The 21217-nt window shown below is 44.8% G+C and overlaps 1 protein-coding gene across 3 annotated transcripts in view; it reads right to left on the reverse strand.

The window, feature by feature from the left end:
- The window catches only part of ARHGAP17 (Rho GTPase activating protein 17), a 126036-nt gene that overhangs the window by 37743 nt on the left and 67076 nt on the right, over window positions 1-21217 (reverse strand). For all 3 annotated transcript variants that reach the window (XM_018561563.1, XM_018561572.1, XM_018561580.1), the window contains exons 3-13: window positions 14035-14139; window positions 12259-12335; window positions 11532-11643; window positions 11345-11421; window positions 10442-10553; window positions 10143-10211; window positions 7433-7514; window positions 4209-4336; window positions 3451-3562; window positions 2607-2688; window positions 1363-1443 (exon numbers count right to left, since the gene is read on the reverse strand). In XM_018561563.1, coding sequence (XP_018417065.1) covers window positions 1363-1443; window positions 2607-2688; window positions 3451-3562; window positions 4209-4336; window positions 7433-7514; window positions 10143-10211; window positions 10442-10553; window positions 11345-11421; window positions 11532-11643; window positions 12259-12335; window positions 14035-14139 — 1037 coding nt within the window. The remainder of the gene's footprint in view (window positions 1-1362; window positions 1444-2606; window positions 2689-3450; window positions 3563-4208; window positions 4337-7432; window positions 7515-10142; window positions 10212-10441; window positions 10554-11344; window positions 11422-11531; window positions 11644-12258; window positions 12336-14034; window positions 14140-21217) is intronic.

Genomic DNA, 21217 nt, shown 5'->3' on the forward strand with positions numbered 1-21217 from the left:
AGGCTATCAGAGGTGCAGGATCATGGTGAGCAATAGTCTTCTGCCCTACTACAGGTAGAGGCAATGACTGTTTATTGTGTCAGCGGGGCAGACAGCGCTTGGTAAACCCACAGCTGAGCAGGAAGCATTGTATCAAGGTGGCCACACACCTTACGATAATCGTACGATTATCGTAAGGTGTGTGGGAGCCGTGCGACCTCTGCTACTGTAAGGTCGCACAACTTTTATCTTAGGAACTATTCGAAAACCCGCCGAGAATCGTACGATTTTCGGCGGGTGTGTAGCATGTTCGTACGATAAAAGCCGGACGGGCTGGTGTGCGCAAGCGCACACGGCTCGTTCGGCATTGCGGTCATTGGAAGCCCGCCCCTTGCAAGTACAATCTGCCTGTCCAAGATAGGCAGATCGTACGTTTTTTTAATTACCTTACAACCATCGCAAGACAAAAGTCTTGCGATGGTTGTAAGGTGTGTGCCCAGCCTTAGCAGAAGGTCAGACACTGTCTTGTATGGTCACAAGTTGGCAGTATCTATTGTGGCTTTCAGTGAAGTGATGCTTTGTGTGGTGACAGGTGTGCATGTAGCATCCACAGACGTGACAAATTGCGACACCCGTCCCTGCCAGCGCTGACTAAGTGCAGACTGCTAAACTGGGGCAGACAAAGTGTTTCCTGCACCACAATGAATGACTCCAAAGTGCCGCCTATAACTCCCCCATGGGCATGGTCACATATTGGGCTTCAGACTGGGGTGGAGCTATAGCCAGCACAACAGAGAGATAAATATGCCTTTTAATCCACAACGCAGCCACGGATCTGAATGTGACCTAGTGCTACATGAGGGGGATTAAACAAAGGTTAGTAAGTTGTGGCAATGCTTCTTTAACCCCTAAGCTGTCCGATTACCACAAGTGATGTGCATTACCTGCAAATGCTGGGTCTTGCTAGGATTGTTTAATGACCCACCCAGAAGATCAATTTATACCATGTTGACTATTAGGCTGGGTTCACACTTGGGCGTTCGTAACATGCGCGGTTGACGCACGTTTCTACCGCGATTTGCGGTCAACAAAACGCACGACAAACGCGCGTTTATGAGGGCTATCCAGCTGTATCCTAATGGATACGCACGGAAAATACCCCCCAAAGAAGCTCCTGTACTTCTTTGGGCGTAGGGCGTTATTCAGCGCATTCCTACGCGCTGAAACACGCCCAGGTGGGAACCATGCCCATAGGAAATAATGGGATTTCACTTGCTGGGCATTTTACAGCGCGTCGATCAGCGCTGTAAAACGCCCAGGTGTGAACCAGGCCTCATAGAAGAGTTATGTTGTTGGATCCTAAAGAACAGCAAAGCATCTTACCTGAAGTTTTCAAAGTTAGGTTTCGGTAAATTCTGGCACACAACCCACAGGCTCTGTAGTTTGGTGTTCTGGTCCGGCACACTGCAGAAAGAGACATAGAACGTCAAGCCAGTAAGATCTCTCTATATTCACATTAGGCATCACCAGAGGAAGATGGACTGGTTATGTTATCGAGAACTTCTACTGTCAAATTTATAGCTGAACTCAGCTATAAAAGACACAAATTAATGCAGCTCCATAACCATTAATATACCATTACATGTATCTTTTTTTACTGCAATCAGTGTAAGTATTATAATTTGACCTGGTATTAGTTCTTGTAAAACAGGACTAGAGTGGGAGAGGAAGTAGCTGCACAAGGAGCCAATCAGTGTGTGTGCTGCAAACAGCATGCTGATAGAAGGAGAGACTAGAGTGGCAGAGATAAGCTTATTACTTTGCTGCTTCTCCTTTCATTGCCCAGTCACAGAGTAGGGTGGGTCCAGGATGACCTGGGCTCAAAAGTGAGTTGAATAATGCTGGCCATCAAACTATGGGCATCTAGTGGCAAAAAAGAAAAAGGAGTGTGGGGGTTTAAAGGGGAATCATGCAACAAAGGCTGGGTTTTTATTGTTATTTTCAGGCTATTTGCATTTATTATTTTAATCTCCAGCAAAATATGATTTAATACTTTTTTTACATTTCCTCTTGTAGTAATCTCTTCTACAACAAAGTGTATACAACGCAGCAACAAAACGTAGTGCAAATGTCTAAAGTCTGACTACAGTAAATCGCATTGGAGTATAAGAGGTGCCCATACACCTTACGACCATCGCAAGACTTTTGTCTTGCGATGGTCGTAAACTTATTAAAAGCTCGTACGATCTGCCCATCTTGGACAGGCAGATCGTACTTGCGATCATCGAAAGCCCGCCCCGCTGAGGGGCGGGCTTCCGATGACCGCAATGCTGAACAGGCAGCGTGCGCGTGCGCACTCCGGCCCGTTCCGCAGTTGTTGAACGAGCAGGCTAGAAACCCGCCGAGAATCGTACGATTCTTGGCGGGTTTTCTAGCATGCTGGTTCGAAAAAAGACGTGCGACCGTACAGTAAAAATGGTCACACTCCTTCGATACACCTTGCGATTATCGTACGATCGCGGGATTACCCGCGATTATCGTACGATAATCGCAAGGTGTATGGGCACCTTAAGACTTGCTGTGTCCAGTGCAAAGCCCTGGACGTAAATTATTCAAATTGCTCTTACTTCCCAGCAGCGATCCATTCATCATACAAGCTGAAGGTCATCAGAGGTTCTGGCAACTCACGCAGATAAGACTTTAAGGCACCTTCAAAAAAAAAAGAGAAGGTCTTATTCAAATTATTTCATCATAAAATAAATCTTTCTCTAACGTATGTAACATTTAAAAATACACAGTCATTGATTATGCATGCAACACTTCTATTTGTCTAGGGGTGTGTGCTTTAAACCTGAAGCCAAGATACCTCTAATTGTGGCACTTTAACTGTCTTCTTTAGCATCCTGGGATCCATAAATCCTGGGTTGTTGCGACATTAAAGTCATGTCATGTCCTGTGCAATCAAAATGCTGCAAGCACTATTTCGATCGCACTGGATTGCAGCACCTACAGGTGCAAATGACAACCAGGAAGTAAAGCTGGCCATACACTTTACAACTATCGTAAGACTTTCGTCTTGCGTGGGTTGTAAGCTAATTAAAAGCTCGTATGATCCGCCCATCTTGGACAGGCAGATCGTACTTGCGATCATCGCAAGCCCGCCCCGCTGAGGGGCGGGCTTCCGATGACTACAATGCTGAGCGGGCAGTGTGCGCTTGCGCACACCGGCCCAGTTGGCATTTGTCTCCCAAGAACGCCTGCTCGGGAGACAAAAGACGTGCGACCGTACAGTAGAAACGGTCGCACGCCTTCCATACACCTGCCGATTATCGTATGATAATCGGCAGGTGTATGGGCACCTTTAGGGCTACTAACTGGCTAAGGCTGTATCACCTGATAAAGTTTACGAGCAACATTTTTAAGTCTGATTGGAATGTCCAATTAAGAGTAAAATGGGTTTCCCCAGCTCACCTGCTACGGCGTGTGGGTCCGAGTAGAACTCTTCCAGCTGGGAGGTGGAACAGTCCAGAGCTGCTTTTAGCTTTTTCAGTTTGGATGCTCCAGCTGCAATCCTGAACAATCCCTGTCACAGAAGCAGAGGTTAATAAGAAGATTTTCAACCATTAAAAGATTTTTGATTGATTGTCTGGCTAACGTTCTCTACTTCCTTCAACTAAATCTGTTGCTCACAAATGTCATTGTAGCAGGCAGCTAAGTCTTTGTATCAACTGGAAGAGTTAGTTATCTTATTGCCCTGGAATATGGCATACAAATGATGTAGACAACCTCCAAGTGCTGAGTGAGTCTGATCTGTATAGTGTTCCTACTGTCGTTACAATATTTTAAATACCTCGACAGCAAAATGCCTAGATCATCATGTGATGGGTGCAATGAAAAATTATGGAATGTCTACAAGCACTAGGTGACCCCCACGGGCATCTCAGCCAATAGCTCTCAGGGATATAATATACTAGATGAAATTTCCCTAGGTGACTGCTAATGTCCACACATAAGAAAGTCACCAATGTTCTACCAGTGTTGTCTACTCTCTAAATAAACCTGGCTAGATGGCTGAAACTATTGTGTTTTTTTAGTAACAATCATTTTATATATCAAATCATTCACCATCTACCGGCAGATAACAATTTACCATGCAGCAGCAAGTAAATTATGAGACTGATGTCCAGAGAAGGGAATGCTGTGATAAGATAGGTCAGAAATTGGTTTACCTCCTCCTTCATCCCAGTCTCAAGCAGCATCATCACACAGGCTTCAATGGGAAGTGCAATCTCCCGCGAGCTGCGTTTCAGGTGCTCTTCTAGAGCCGTCCCGAATGCTGGCTTCTCCGTCCACTTGTCTGCAACAAGAGGAAACACGTGGCGATGAGAAGAAAACATTTTAGCAGCCGTTAAAAGCAGAAAAGCAAAATGGAGTAAAAGAAAAGGACAATGAAATGCACTGAACCAGAATCTGTCCAGAAGGAGATGGCTAAAAGCCTAAGCTGCCACTGTCTGTGGAACACAGCCACCCACATAGGTTAGTGTTTGCTAGTATTATTGTTACTCCTGCAGCCTTGGAATTTAGCACCATGGAGCTCCTCACTTTTATGCTGCTGTTGTCTGTCAGATGGTCAGCTTGAAGCCGACATTGCAAGGTCTGCTTATGTCTGGGTCCGACCCAACCATGTTAATATAATTGACTCTTACAGGGATATTCGCAAAAGGGTGATGAGTTTGTAGAAGACCGGAGACGTGAACAATCTAGGACAACAGAACTGAACTGGAAAGTGAGCTGAATTGGAGAAATTTTCAAAATCAGCTATTTTGACCTAGATTGTTCACTTCTCCTGCCTTCTCCAACTCTTCACCATTTTGTGAATAACCCTTTTAAGATGTGCAAAATCTACCTGCAAAAGATAAAAGGTTAGATTTACACCTTCTTACCCTGGTCTTCCACATCACAGAGTGTGACTTCACCGTCCTTCTGGAGAGATTCCTGGGGAATACAGACCTGAATCAAATCTTGCGAGAAGACACTCCAGTCCATTGCAATCTTCTCATGAGATTTCTCTGTATTCCCCAGGATCTCACCGGAAGGAGTGTAATATCACTCTTATCAAACTTCAAAGGCAGAAGATGGGGGTACGACAAGTATAACATTTAAACTGTTTTTCTTTACTGGTACTTTTGCACATACTAAGGGACCTCATTCACACGGGGTCAATGAACACGAGATTAGATGCATTTATATCAATGTCAAAAGGCAATTCTAAATGCATCTAGTTCTTAATGGGTTTATTACATGCATTCAGCCGTGGTCATTTTACCTGCGTGTAGGAAAAACTGCTTTCTAGGATCCAAACAGAACTTCTGAATGTGGCTGAATACATGTAAATGTGCCTAAAAACACACTTTAAAGCTGGAACATCTAAAACACAGGAAAATGTGATCAGGGAAGCATAAAAATGTTTTATATGCTTCCCAAATAACTTCTCCTGCAGTTAGAAAAGCTAAATGTAGGAGTGTCAGTGTGAATGAGGCCTAAGAGATGGTGACGTTTACAGGGGAAGGGAGCCTGGACGTTATAGGTGGATTTTATTGCAAGGTCCACTTCATGGAGAACAGGTCAGGCTTGAACATTTGAAAGAAACTCCACTCGTAGTTAGTTATAATATGGCAGCCTATCCTCTCAGGGATAGCTGTATATACTGGTATTTATTTGTATTCTATCCCTCTCAGAGTAAAAACGTCAGCTTTAAGTCAGGACCCCACAAAAGCTGACCTGTGTTCTGTCGCAGCTTACGCCTCATAACTTTGCCTAAGCTGTTGAAGGACGAAAAAATAGGATTTTGTTCTTATTGTAAAATCCTTTTCTTGGCATCCATTCAGGGACACAGGGATTCCGAGACATAGGGTTATGCTGCTGCCTACATCTCAGAATTCTTCAGAGCTGTGTCCCTCAATGGGCAATAGAGAAAATAGTATTTTGTTCTTACTGTAAAATCCTTTTCTTGGAGTCCATTGTGGGACACGGCCCTGAAGAATTCTGAGACGTAGGCAGCAGCATGACCCTACGTCTCAGAATTCTTCAGAGTTGTGTCCCTCAATGGGCAATAGAGAAATTATTCCTTTATGCACCTATACTATGACCATGTCTGCTTTCAGCACTGAACTGGTCTTACAGCAGGAAATTAATACAAGTAAATAACAAGAAACATAACTAATCACTGGGACAATGGTAAGGCTACTTTTAACAGCTCAGGAGTGCAGATTTAAATTCTTAAAATTACCCAGTGGTAACTTGTTTCATTTTAAAGTGACCCTGTCAGCACAGGATCGCTTGTAAAAAATTAAATACCTGTGATTAAACAGGCTCTATACATTCCTTTCCAGCAGCTCATTTGTTGAAATGCCACCTCTTTAGTGCTTTGCCATGAAGAACCATTGTATGAGGTGGGGTAAACAGGTATTGAACCCATCTGGCCAGTTGAATAGATGCAGTGCCTGGCCAGCAGCAAAGAGGCAGCGATTTAACAAACTGGCAGCTGGAAAAGAGTGTAAGTATAGAACCTCTTTGAATACAGGTGCTGCATGTAATTCTGTGCTGACAGGGTCACATTAAGTTTCGCTAAGCCATTGTGTAATGAGGAGCCCCTCCAACCCCAGGAATACTATGAATAGAGGCATCAATTTACCAGCTCTAACGCTGCCTTAATCTGCTGCTCCCAAACCAATCAGAGCACTTTTACCAGCTGGTATTCTCACTGGTTTATGGGCAGTGGGAGACACCATGATGGAGCTGAGGGGAGTTGGTGTTTGCCGTTGTTCTATCTAAAGTTCCAACTTATCGAGTTCTCCAACTGCCTAACTTCCGGTTTAATTCGAACGAAGAGGTTTGGCCAAGAAAGCTCTTGTGCACGAGCGGCAGCCACGGCATTGCTCTATATACATACACCACAGCAATGAAGTATGAAAATGAACTAGGATCACACTAATCCTGCACGTTATTAATCTCTGGTGCCCCAGTCAATATGGCCGCCGCTAACTAAACCGGAAATCAGGCAGTTGGAGAACTCGATAAGTTGGAATACCGGGGTTAGAGGGGCTCCTGGGGTACACAGGAAGATGCCAATCTCAGGTAGTACCCTTACCTGTCTGGGAGAGAATCCCTTGCATTTTATAGAAACACAACTTTCAACAAATAATATAATCAACAGGAAGAATTAATAACAATCTATAAATGGTTAAAATAGCAATTAGAAAGATGGTAGAAGAACACTAGCAGAACAGTGGTGGCACTGCAGAGAGTTAAGCAGAAAGTGGAGCTGAGCAGGGGGTTTTAGACACTGCCCGCTGTAGGCTCCAGACAGAAACACACACAAGGAGCCGTGTAAGAAGACAAGGTCAGAGTCGGAAGCAGTGCGGGAAAGCCAGGGGTGTTTGCATTTCATTACCTTGCTGGGCCTGGATTTCGGGCAGTGCCTTTTCTAAGACAGCTAGTGCTTTTCTATGGTAATCTGCTTGTGTCTCTAATAACTGAAGACAGAACCCAACACAGAAAACAAAGCCACAATGAGTACACGAGGAAGGCGAGACACATCATGAGCATGTGTGTGCAAAATGGCATGGTAAAACTGACACACGTGATGGCAAAATAATCAGTGAAATATAAATGCTGGGAAGGTTTTTGTCCTGCAAGCAACAGTGATGTACAGTAATGTAGAGCAAGCTACCGCATTTTCTTGATGTATATCTAAAGACAAATCATTTTTTTTGTTTCATTTTTGGATAGAGTAGAGGAGAGATAAAACTACCAATAGGTTTTTTTTGTTTGTTATCTGTGTCTCATGAGGGAGATTTCCTGTCACTTCCTGTCCTGCAGACTCAGGATATCTTTCAAATGTGAGGGGAAATGTTCTGCTAACATTCCTTTTGCAAAATGATAACTACTCATTATAACGGATAACCATTGTTATGTATCCTCTTCAGTCCACACACTGAATGGAGTTACAAAGTTATTCTTAATCCCTGATTGAAACACAATGGGCGTTTTGTTCAACTGATCTTTTTTAAGCAAAATAACATATTGGACCAGTAACAGTGGCCCTTGTCTTTTCTTGAATTAGCAATAAAAACCTGACGGGTTCTAACCCTTCGCTACTCTATCTAAATCTTTTTGCCTTTAGTTATACTTTCATTTAAAGCCGTAAGAACAATGACAAATTATTTATGGTTGCTTTGGGTTGCTGGACTCAGCACTAAGCTATTACCTAAAGGCAAGCATGACAATTGCTAACAGGTATCTAGAAAGGTTTGTTGACCATTGGCAAAGGGAAATCTAGAGACTTGGAACTCATACAGGGGGACTCTCTCAGTAAGGTTCCAGGCATCTGACTCCCAGCAGTATGACAAATGCTAAAGAGTTTTCGGCCAACCTATCTCTTAAAGTGACACTAAACTCAGGAGTTAAATCATAAAAATACATTCAAGTATCATAATTATTCACAAAAATTTAAATTTGTGCATCACTTGGCTGTAGATACATAAGGCCGCGTAGTCCCATAGAGAAGGCAGGGGCTGCGTACTAGTCATACGCAGCACCTGTCCTTCCTGGGAGCTGCCCGATACGGCAGTGCACGCAGCACAGAGCTGTATGTGCCAGCCGATTCCCGTGTGAATATGGCCTTAAAGTGACACTAAACTCAGGAGTTAAATCTAAGAAATGCACTCAGGTACCTTAACTAGTAACAGAAAATGTATCTTATTTGTGTATCACTCGGCTGTAGATCCTCCGCTCCAAGCTTGAACCCGTGATAGACTACAATCTCAAAACAAATGAGTAAACTAAACGCGAGATTGTAGTCCATCACGGGAGCGAGCTTGGAGTGGTGACTACTTTACAACACACACCGGGACCATGGGGAACAAAAGTAGCCACCCTCCAGAAGGAAGGACAGTGTCAGCACCAATTCAGAGATGAGGAGGATCTACAGCCAAGTGATACACAAATAAGGTAAATTTCTGTTAATAGTTAGTTAAGGTACCTGAATGCATTTGAGATTTAACTCCTGAGTTTAGTGTCACGTTAAAGGCTCATTCACACGGGAATCGGCTGGCACGTACAGCTCCGTGCTGCGTACATGGCCGTATGGGGCAGCTCCCGGGAAGGATAGGTGGTGTGTGTGATTAGTACACAGCCCGTCCTTCTCTATGGGACTACGCAGCCTTACGCCGCCCTACGCTCACCCCGCCCTGCACGTCCGTACGGGTGACTGTGAGCGTACTCGTACGCTGACAGGATGGAGCCTGCCTGCGTCCAAACCGGGACACCCGCATGAACCTGCACTTGAGGTGAGCGTAGGGGGCGTATGGCCGTGTTCTCCCAAAGAGAAAACGATAGGGGGTGCATACTAATCACACGCAGCACCTGTCCTTCCCGGGAGCTGCCCGATACGGCGGTGCACGCAGCCCGTGCACGGACGATTCCCATGTAAATGAGGCCTAAGAGATACATTGGCCGAAGACTCTTTAGCATTTGACATACTGCCTGGATCCCTGCTGAGAAAGTCCTCAGCCCTGTGTGTGTTTTGTGTCACTTTAAATTGCATCTAAACCCAAAAGCAAAAATATAATATACTGCAGCTTATCAGTCCTTAGATGTGGTGGCCAAATTAGTTTTCAGGTGATCCTTCTGATAACACAAATATAGATGAACATGGCTAACAAATCAAATCTGAACTCCACTTAACACTTTATAAGCACTTACAGTAACAGTTTTATTTCTTTTGGGATAAAGGTTTTACATAAAGGAATAAAAGCTGACCAATGTAAGTACCACTGTCAGTGTTAAGCGGTTTGTCTCAACCTTCTATCTGCCTCTTTTTGCTGTTAAAGGAAGTTGAAAAATAAGAGATGTACTGCCTGGATTACCTGGTGAAAATTAAAGGTAAAAAAGCCTAAAAGAAAACGAATGCAGCCACCGCATCTAAGAACTGGTAAGTGGCAATATATTAGATTTTTCCTTTGGGGTTTAGATACGTTTTAAGCAAACTTTTTTCATTTGCATATCAGCTTTAAAGAATTTTGTCACTCGGTGTCTTCATCATCGGTGAGAATGTGGACGTACAATATTTAACTTTTCCATGATAAAAATCTCTGACTTACCGAGACAAATAACTGACCATACTCTCCCTCTTTGGATACAAAATTGTACATGTCGGCTGCTAGCTGATCCTGTAAGGAACAAAAGAGGCTATGAGTTTCTGCAGTAGTTCAATTTTAATCTCTCGGCAGTTCCTGTTTATTCTCCCACAAGATAATTTTTTCTAAAAATATTCACATATATAATTTGCAAGTCTAGATGTAATGAAATAAAAACTCTGTGCACCCAACACTACCATTATCAAGATATAAATGTTACCAATGTATACACCCCATGCCGGCAGTCTCTGCCGTACGCACACCTTGCATTGTTCCACTTTGTTGGCTGCCTCGTCCATCTCTTCTTTTAGAGAGTCCATTTTACCAGGCTGCATCTGGAAGTTGGTGGTGGAAGATTTCTGGGTCTGGTTATACCTAGGGACACAGTATGTAGCAGAATATTTCATTTGGAGCAGTGTGTAGAATATGGTACATTGCATTCACTTTTCACAATAGATGAATAGAGAGATTATGCAGTATCAGGATCAAGTGCAATAAAATATAAACAGTGAGGGGGGAGTAGTGATTAGGGCAGTGGGAGAGGATCACTGTAGTGCAAGGGGGTTTAAATAAAGATCAGCGTAGTAAAGGGGAAGTAGAGAATGGTAGCAAAAGAACAGTTTAGTTTACTGCAGTAGGGTAAGTGCACTGCAAGAGTTTAGGGATCAGAGCTGCAATGTAAAAAGTATGTAGGAGTCAGTACACCAACAGGAAATGACAGGGATCAATGCACTATCATACAAGAGCATAAGATAAAGGATTAACTGGTGTCAGCATAGCAATATGAAAAGAAAAAACATAAAAATAAAATGATAAAGTGGGGATAGGAATGAGCGCAGAGCAGAGAGCAGGGGCCAATGCAGAGCGTAGGGATCAATGCATATAGGAAAGTAGTGAATTCTGTAGAAATCACACAGAAAGTAGAAGAGTGGTGGATACAATGAGGAGAATTTATCAAAACTGGAGCAGACAGACTATGGAACAGTTGCCCATGGCAACCAACCAATCAGCTTCTCTCTTCAGTTTGCTCAGTTAAGATTTGAAAACAAGAGATAGAAGCTGATTGGTTGCCATGCACATCTGCTCCAGATTTTCTCTGCCCCAGATTTGATAAATTCCCCTCACTCTATTTATTGAAGATCTTCCACTAAGTCTCATTTACTCACCTTGCTCGTGCAGAATCCCAGTCTAACACCAGCCTGGCCAGCTGCCTTCTCTGCTTCTGTACGTTGGGGATCTCTACCTGTGGGAACATGGTTACTAAACTGTAAAACCTGGCATTCTAAGATCTCAGAATAAAAGCCATCAGAGACAGATAAAAAGTACTACACAGAAAATATATAAATGTTGTACCTCAGTCAGCTGGTTTAGGGGTTCCAGTACATCTTTCTCAATCTGGATCTCATGGTAGGAGAGCTCCTGGGCCAGCCGCTGCTCAGCCTCTGCACATGATAACAATGTCTTCCTGTAAACCAGAGCAGATTGGTTATTCTAAATCCATATTACACAGACTGAGGTCAGCCTAAAAGCCTAAAGTCCACGCAAAATGGTAATTACCAATTTGGGAGAAGATAGGCAAAGTTGTACCCCACTTACACGTCTCTACTACTCTCTCTGGGATGGTACAGCAGGGATAGGCAACCTCAGCACTCCAGCTCTGCTAAAGCTACAAATCCCGTCATGTCTCTGACTGTCAGAGCCTTGCAATACCTCATGGGACTTGTAGTTCCACAACAGCTAGAGTGCTAAGGTTGCCTCCCCTTGTTGTACATAATTTTTCTGCCCCTAAGCTCTCTACATTGGAACCTATGGTTCAGCTGGGGATATCAAATTGGCTGAAAACCACTGCCTTGTCCATCACGGGTGTACTGGTAACAAGGTAAAATCACCCATCAGGGTCCTGAAGAGCTGTATATAATCACTCTGGATTCAGGCCTAGTAAAGTCGAACCAAAAAGAGAAATATCAGTTATTATGCAGTTCTACTGTCTGTCCAAGCCATAACTGCACAATAATACAATTTATAAACCTTTTTACACCAAAGTCTGCTGAGGACAGAACTGAACTCTGCATTCACTTACCCTAAAAGGGTTTCATCGCTAAGCTGGGCGCATCCTTCCAACATGGACTGAGAGACACCCATAAGAGGAAGCTTTTTCTGCAATAGAAATACAAGGTCAATCCCAAACACAAAGAGCTCCATACCTCTGCATGCAAAAGGACACATTTATAGTAACCCCTAGAGAGCAATGAGAAATCAGCTTTTCGTAGTCTTTTGTAGTCAGAGTAAAAGTTGACACCTGATTGGCTGCCATGGGCTACAAACTCATGCAGGAATTGTAACCGATAAAGACTGGACAGGAACGTACGTAGTTCTAATGATATGACTGGCTGCATGAGTTTAATACACAGTAGAAAAGCTGGATACTGACTCCTCAGAGTCTTAGAAAGTAGATTAGTATATCATTTTGACATGTTGCAGGATATTCTGCTACAAAATTATTGTTCTTGTTTCTTTAAAAGGAGAACTATGGGGTTAGGGCTTTTCCCCAAAGTTCTCCTTAGGGTAACGGGAGGACACAAACCAGCGTCCTCCCGCCACCCTAGGCTCAGTATACCGCGAGCTACAACTCGCGGTATACCGAGACGCCGCAGCTAAAACGTCACCCTGCGTGAGTGACAGCTGGCTCTGCCTATCTAGAGGCAGAGCAAGCTGTACCTGTCCCCTCCCCCGTCCGTTCCGCCAGTCAGCGCTGGAGGATCGGAGAGGGGAATCCAGCCCCTCCGGTCATGGCAGAGAGCCGTGAAAAGGATGGAGAAGTGAGCGAACGCCGGTATGTGTTCGCTCACTTCCCGATCTACTGAGCCGACCTGTGACAGTCTCATTGTCACAGGTCGGCTAGAACTATGAGGTGAGTGAAAAGCACTCACCTCATAGTTCTCCTTTAAAAAGAAAAAACCTGGGGCCCCTGTTTTCTCAGCTGGTAAGCAACAATCAAGGCTGAACTTCAGGCAGAAGTAAAAGTCACAAATTGACTGTCAATAAATCATTAAAAAATGTTTGTTTGTTTTTTTAATGGAGCCATTTTTTTTTGTGTTTTTTGTGTCATTGGTATTTAAACAGTGCTGACAATTTACTCAGCCCTCTACATACTGTACATTCACATTAGTCTTTGTCCTCGAGAAGCTTACAATCTAAGGTCCCTATCTCACAATCATACACGGCCAATTTAGATAGGAGCCAATTAACCTTCCTGCATGTCTTCGGAGTGTGGGAGGAAACTGGAGTAAGGAGGGAATACACGTAACCACAGGAAGAGCATGCAAACTCCATGCAAAAAGGGACACCGAGTGCTGCAAGGCAGAAGCACTGACCACTTAAGCTGGCCATACACCTATACATTTTCTGCAGATTTTAAAATATCAAAATATCTGAACAATCTGATTGGATGCCGACTAGTAAGATACTGAAGCTTGGGCCAGTGGGAGATTCCTCCATCCACACAGTTCAGCGTAGATGGAGGAATCTGTTGCACTTTTTCCATCTGACTATAGGCTGATGGAAGTAAATCTATAGCCAGCTTAAGGCAATGTGCTGCCCTGAACTAATCTAAGTACCTGAATCCCACTTCACATCCGCCTTGTTTAATGGAAAATACCCAATTGCTTCAAATTCAAGTGAAACACTGGAAAGTGAGGTTGGTCTACACGAGCCCCAACTTGTGGAGCCATTACATCATCCCAGTACTCACACTGCAGTGAAGGCATGTTGTATAATTTCATTGATTTCTACAGTACACATCTAGGTTACACATCTAGGTTCTCTATGAGCTCATTAGAGCAGAGAAAAAACTTACATATCTCTTATCGGGATCAGTGCCGGGCTGTCCCTGGAAACAGCCAAGGAGCTTCTTGTGGGCATTGTGACAAACCAAGCGCACATTGTCAAGTCTTCTTTCAATCTAAGAAATAAAAGGACAACAGTTACTTTTTTTAAAGCTTCTATTGACATATAGAAATCCCACAGAAAAAAATAGGCAACTTTTCAGCACAATTGTCTAAATGTCTTTGCATGCTGTAGTATTAACCATACCCTCCACTGGAAACGCGTAAAGGAGAACTATGAGGCGAGTGAAAATCACTCATCCTCATAGTTCGAGCAGATGTGTGACAACGAAACTGTCACACCTTGTCTCAATAGATCGGGAAGTGGCCGAACGCATACGTTGCTCGTTCACTTCTCGATCATCTCCCTGCAGAGAGCGATGACTGTCAGTCACCTCTCCCCGCAGGGATTCCCCCTTCCCCAATCCTCCAGCGCTGACTGGAGGAACGGACGAGGGAGGGGGCGGGTACAGCTGGCTCTGCGTGTAGCTAAGCAGAGCCAGCTGTCACTCACACAGCTGGGTGGATCTTGACAGCATTGTCGGGGACCGTCCCGGCTGCGGCGGTCTCAGTGTAGCTCGCTATATACTGAGCTTTGGGTCACAGGAGGACGCTAGTATATGTCCTCCAGTGACCCTTAAGAGAACTTAAGAGAACTATGGGGAAAAACACTTACCACATATTTCTGTTTTAAACTTAATCACACCTTATTTTGGCCATATAATAGGTGTGATGGTCAGATGTCCACAAACTTTTGGAGTACGGCCATTTGGTCCTCTCTCTCTAAAATGCTTTGTCTATAATGCCAATCCATTATCTTTAATACTTAAGAGTCACTGACCTAGATCAAGTATGCAGATGGGGAAAGTAAGAAGTCATTATCTACACATACTTCCAGATCAATGCTTCAAAACAAAGGGAGGACATGACAGACAGGCTGCTAGCAATTTCAGAAGAAGAGATCAATTCTTTAAAATATTGAAGCTTAAGTGTTGACATGAGGGCCAAGCAGCTAACAATTTTAGAAGGACTGCCCAGGCCTGGTGCAGACCTAAGCGATCCAACATTGCGCGGTCCTGCACAATGCAGACAGCGATTGCCGCACGGCCCCATTGATTTCAATGGGGTGACATCTGCGCGGAAATCGCAGAAAAAAAAGGAATCGCGGCGGGAAACTGTGGAAAAACGATTGGAAAATAATGGCACCCACAGCGCGACCCTCTGTGCTGGGCGACTCCGTGACCGCTCGGCAATCCGCACGGAACTGTGCGTGATTGCCGCGCGAGTGCGCACCGGCCCTGAGTGATTCAGCTAATGAAGCCAAAGAATTTGAGAATCTTAGCAGAATGAGGGCTCCAAATCATAGTAATGTTGATGGATAAGGACATACTCTAAATCCTTGGTTCACAACTGGTGGGTCGTGACCCAAAAGTGGGTCGCGACTCCATGCTCAGTGGATAGATTAAAGTAGTCACTCGCACTCCATGATATTAAAGTCAATGCTGTTTATTGACTGAGATAACACACATCTCCTTAGCCTTGCTAGCTGGGAGCCTCCACATGCCTTCCACTTTTCTAGGTGAGAGGCTCCTCAGCCTCCCCCCAGCACAGCACTGTCAGTTCTCTCGCCAAGCAGCCATTCAAAATATGCTGCCTGGTGCCGAGTGTCAGCTTGAGGTGGGACGGGCTGGGGCTGTGGCCATGAGGGAGTTCCATCCATACGTATAGCTCCCTCACGTGTCCTGTAGAAGCGCCTGGACCAGAGTGATGTCACATTCTGGCCCCTGGCACCTCTACAGGGCACGCAAAGGGAGCTGTACAAGCAATGCACATATGGATGGAGCGCCAGCACAGCAGTCCACACTGGACCTCAGGCTGAGGATCCACTCCAGTTATCGTAAGGTAGGGAGACTGGGTGGATCTTTTGAATGGCACCCCAAACGCACCTCCCACCCACAGTTCGATCACCTGCACCGGAACGTGCAGTACCGTAATGCTGTGTGTTCCATTGCAGTGCGACTTGGTGACCAAGGACAAATATGGGTCCTGAGGTTATACAGGTTGAGAACCACTGCTCTAAATCTAACAGCAAGTAGTATCTGACGTATCTGTTTTACATGCCCTATCGCTTTAAGTAAACCTGTGATTTCTGCAGGAGAACTTATGAATGAAGTCCTTTTAAAGGAAGCACTGATGGGGAAAGAACTCTGTTCAGAATCAGAAGAGATTAACACACACAAGGAAGAAAATAAAGACTCGGTGCTTCGTTCCAAGTTCCAGATGTCAGATCACATGGTATAAGAGTCCCACGGCTGAATTTCACCATAATCCCGGCAATTCAGACATAAAACTGCTGACCAAGAAGAGAGTTCTAACTGAATAACCGAGATCCATGTTTTGACTTTCTTGTATTTAAAAAAAAAAAATGAATTTTTTTTAAGTGTTGAAAGAGTGGTTTTGCTGTCTTCTAGGCAAGCTTTAACCCTGCGATGGAACATGACAACTGGAAACTAGAAGGATGCATTTTTCCCCAACATTTTCCTTCACTTCCTGAGGGCAATGGTCACCACAGAACACAAAATGAGAATAAATCTCCCCCGCGTAGTCACAGATGGCAATAATAAAAAACCTGGCAGAAGGTTTTAAGAGACCCTGTCACTTTGCTCATTTAGTAAAATTGTCTCTTTAAAGCTCACATGCTGACCCAATGATCTGCTGTACAATCCCCAGTACTTCCAGGTATGGGGGAGCATGTGACCATCTAAAATGCAGTACTAGGGCCTAGCAGCCAATCATCAGGTTCGAACAAAGTCACATGAGGGAGGAGCGGCATTATCAACCCAACCCTTTGTAAGCTCCAAAATGGAGCTTTCACAAGCATAGGTCTGCATAGAAGATAGCAGCAAGGAAGAAGTGGGAAGATGGTGGATTTGGAAGAGATTTGATCACTTGGCCCATTCTGTAACAGTATCTCTTCAAATTCTACATCCTGACCCACTCATACTCTCCTTTCCCACTGATCCACTGTTATAGCCCCAGTATGTCCAGGTATGGGGGGGACATGTGACCCCCTATAACCCAGTGCTAGGGACTAGGGGTTAGTGCACACCAGAAACTGCATCACAACTGCATGTGCCTGCACAGTTGCATTGCGATCCGTTTTGATGCGTTTTTGTTTTTGTTTTTTGCTAAAATGCTAAAACTTCAAAGTTACTGAGAAAGAGAACTCACCACATTTTTGTTTTTGCACTCTGTTCAGACCACCAAAATCAGGGTATAACTTGGCTGTTATCTCCCTACACTTTGCCATCTTCTGGCGATTGTTTTTATAGTTAGGATGCCTGGGATCATACAGCAGTGGACAGTCCTCCACATATTTGATGAAAATGTCAGCATCCACATCAGCCATGTCTCCAATATCTCTTCTACCTACAAAGAGGAAGTCCCTGGATGATGACAATCAATTCTGTGGGGGGGTTTTGGATGCGTTTCATAGCGTTCCGGTGCGTTTTGATTCGCCTGCATGTGTTTTTGATTGGTTCCGGTGCGATAAGATGCAGCTAAAATAGGACGAGCAGTACTTTTTCTGACTGCATCTGAACGGACTGCAATGGTGTGAATACAAGAAAGCCCATAGGAAAGCATTGTGATGTGTTTTGGCTGCAGCAGCCAAACTGAACGGACTGCATCACAACTGCATATGGTGTGAACTATCCCTAGAAGCCAGATCCAAACAATGTCACATGAGGAAGAGCAGCATTATTATACCCTTTTTAAGTTTCAAAATGGAGTTTTCACAAGAGTAGGAACAAAGCAGCAGAGAAAGTTAGTAGAAGTGGGTCACAGGGTGGGTTTAAAAAAAAAGACACACACATTGCCCTCAATAGGCAACTTGAGAGTCTCGCTGGCCTTTCCCCACTCTACAGGCACCTAGAAAAATTAATCAGTGGAGGCCCATTGTAACTCAGACTACCAGTGTGCAAGCCTCAAGAAAACCTGTAATGAGAACAACAATGGAGGATGTCATTGCTGACCTCTTTTTTAAATGCTAGCCAGTTGGCTGACACATTAGTACGCCGTAAAGGACTTCTGACTTTCCAAATCTGCGCAGGGTACACTGAAACAGAGGGTCGGGATAACAGCCAGTCAACTGGCATATTCGAAAGATAGCCAAGAAATGCAGCTTTCCTTATCCTTCCAACACAGGAAATTGCATACCTGCAATAGGGTGCAGCAGTGTCAGCAGGCTGGGTATGCAGTGTGGCAGGGGTGCAGGAATCACCAGTCTGGTAAATCAGTATTCCAAGTCTTTAGGAAGTAAAACAGCTCTTGTATGTATTTCCACTGCACAGGTACGGTTGCTGTTTGGCTAGGGCTCTACTTTAAGGTACACGGTTTTTTTTTTTAAATGGCACCCTTTTAGCAGTGGAAGACAGCCATTTTACTAAAGAGTTAAACTTTATTTTCTTTTTACAAGTCGGTTCTCCACCTGGTCAGTGATTGTGTTTAGTCCAGGGCCGGTGACTCAGACTTAGCCAAGAGTGCCAAGAGACATGAAACCTGCCAAGTGCTCGGTATGATCCATGAAAACATGCTATAGTCAGGAAGGATTAGAATGGAATGAGCATTATCTCTCACTGCTTGTGTGCACAGACATCCTGTACGTGTACCTGTACGAAGAAGGGCCTCGCTTCTGCAACAACCTGTACAGTATAGGGAACACCAATCCCTCCGAGATCAGGGACACTAGAGGCCGAGTCTGGAGTGATCTACCTACATTATACTGGCATCTAAGGGAGGGGTAGGCAACCTCAGCACCCCAGCTGTGGTAAAACTGGGAGTCGTGCCTGTGGTTGTTAGAGTCTTGCAACGTCTCATTGAACTTAAGCTTCCACGACCGCTGAAGTGCAGAGGTTGCCTACCCCTGCTCTATGGCATATGTCTACCTGCAAGATCTTTTCTACCTATCAGTGCCCCTCTACCAAATCTAGCTGCTGTACCACTGAGGGCTTAGATGCAGAGTCTCAAATATTTCAATACGAGTCTCAATTCCTCCTCCCTACTCTACTAGACCTTTGTCTTGTATCTAAACATCTTTCCTATCCAAGGCTAGATGTCATATCTAAAATCTATTAGGTAATGAACTGTATATGTGAACTGGGGTGCAATTAAGAATGGGTCGCACGACATTACACCAAAATCTCTGCCCTGGTGTAAGGTGTCAGAGACAGAAAATGAGGGAGAATATTCCCTGATGGGTACCATAGTTGGTCTTCAGAGCTTGTATAACCCATAAGCATGGACATGTGTTGCTGGTTATAACCAATGATTCAATAATGAGCCTCCCCCTCAGTCTTGCACAGATGTACCGGCTCCTCTCCTGGACTAAATCTGCTTACTCTGATCTCACTGCACACGGAGAGCTTCTCACAATGTGCATTAGAAGCTGCAGCAGGTCAGACAGAGCCCGTCTTATTTCCTGGCTGGAGGACCTCCAGTATCATATATTTCTTTCCTCCCAAGCCTGTGTGGTCCCTGGCCCGCCCCTTTCACTCATTGGATTTCAGTTCTTTCAAACATTGCGGCTCAGCATCACATGTGTGTGCTACCTAAGGGAGTCTGTATGCAAATGCAGCCGGCCTAGTAATACCCACTCCTCCAGACTGACATCGACCCATCAAGGCATTTTTGATATTCACTTAACTCCTCCCAAGAGCCCGCCCACTGCTGGCATCAGGCCAGAGGGCTCTTGAGAAGTACAGAGTGCTGTGATGTTTTCAGGAAGCTATGCACAGCACTCTAATGGCTCCTCCAACCAGCCATGATCTGACAAGCACAGGGTGGATAAAAGGTATGTAATAAAATTGGAAAGTTTTGTATTAGCATGTTGACGGGGGAGAGGAAGGACCAGAGGAAACCAGGGAAAGCAAATAAAACATTGGCTTGAATGTCTCCAGAAAAGCTTACCATCTAATGATGTCCCAGCAGCAACTACACTAAAGATATCCACCAATAATGTGCCCGCTGCTCTAACAAGACTTCCGTTTTTTTGGGCTGCGGCTTTCTTACCAAGCTGACACGCTACACTGCAGTTCCCATCTTGAAGTGGTTAAAATAGTTTGCAGATTGTCTAGGATATCTGAGCCCTCCATTTATTTTTGGAAGGTACACGGGGTAGAAGTCACTATTTTTATACTCCAATGGCAGACGTAATAGTCACACAGTATGTACCAGAGATAATGCCACCCCTGGCATAAACTATACCTGGATCTGAGGACTACGAGCATTCCCACGGCCACATAATAAAACGCAGGTACCAGCTGATCCCTTTGTTAAACAGTCATATTAAAATGATTCAAGGTGACCTCTGATCTGATATTGTATTATACTGGGAGGAACAGGACTAATGTTCAAGAGAACATACTTTACTGGAGTCCTCCGCTGCCACTGGACCTCATTCCGGGTGAATGTCGCTCGGCATCATCAGTGGCTTCACAAGGGGCGTGCGGCCCCCACCCGTGTGCCATCATTGGAGGGGTGACACCAAAAGGACTGTCATTTTGGTGTCGCCCCCTCTGAAAAGTCGGGCACTCGGTCATGGACCAAGAGCCCGGCAGTGTCAGGAGAGCGGAGGGGACACGTCGGCATACCTCTTCCCGCCGGGTGAACGTCCCCTTCTCTCCCTGCCGGTGTCCATCACCAAGATGGCCACTGGCAGGCATCAATAAGATGACTGCGCATGCGCGATGACGTCAAGGCGTGGTGTCACCTGGTCTCCGCTCTGGGTGACACCCGGCCTCGGGATGCCCCTGAGCGTCATTCAACCCATTTCCTGTGATGGGGTGCAAACAAAATGGAGTTGGGCTTTAAAGCACAATTAAAAATCGAAATACATTGCAAGTGCATCAAACCAAAAGCTCTTCATAGACTTACAGATCCTTTACCTAGGGAAGCAGCTACTGTCCCCCTGCCAGCATGATGGAGGACTCTTGTGGGCTTTGAGTGGAAGCAGTGGTCTCTCTGCCCAGGTCTGACATGCCCCCTTGCCGAGTCAGTCCTACAGCTTTGTGATCACCAAAGCTTACCCTCGCTGCTGATTGGAGAGCTCTGACGCAGCAGGGGGAATGTCGGACCTCTGCAGAGTGCCCACTGCTT

Source organism: Nanorana parkeri, unplaced genomic scaffold (genome assembly GCF_000935625.1).
Source record: "Nanorana parkeri isolate BGI_ZX_2015 unplaced genomic scaffold, ASM93562v1 scaffold19, whole genome shotgun sequence".
Lineage (NCBI taxonomy): Eukaryota > Metazoa > Chordata > Amphibia > Anura > Dicroglossidae > Nanorana > Nanorana parkeri.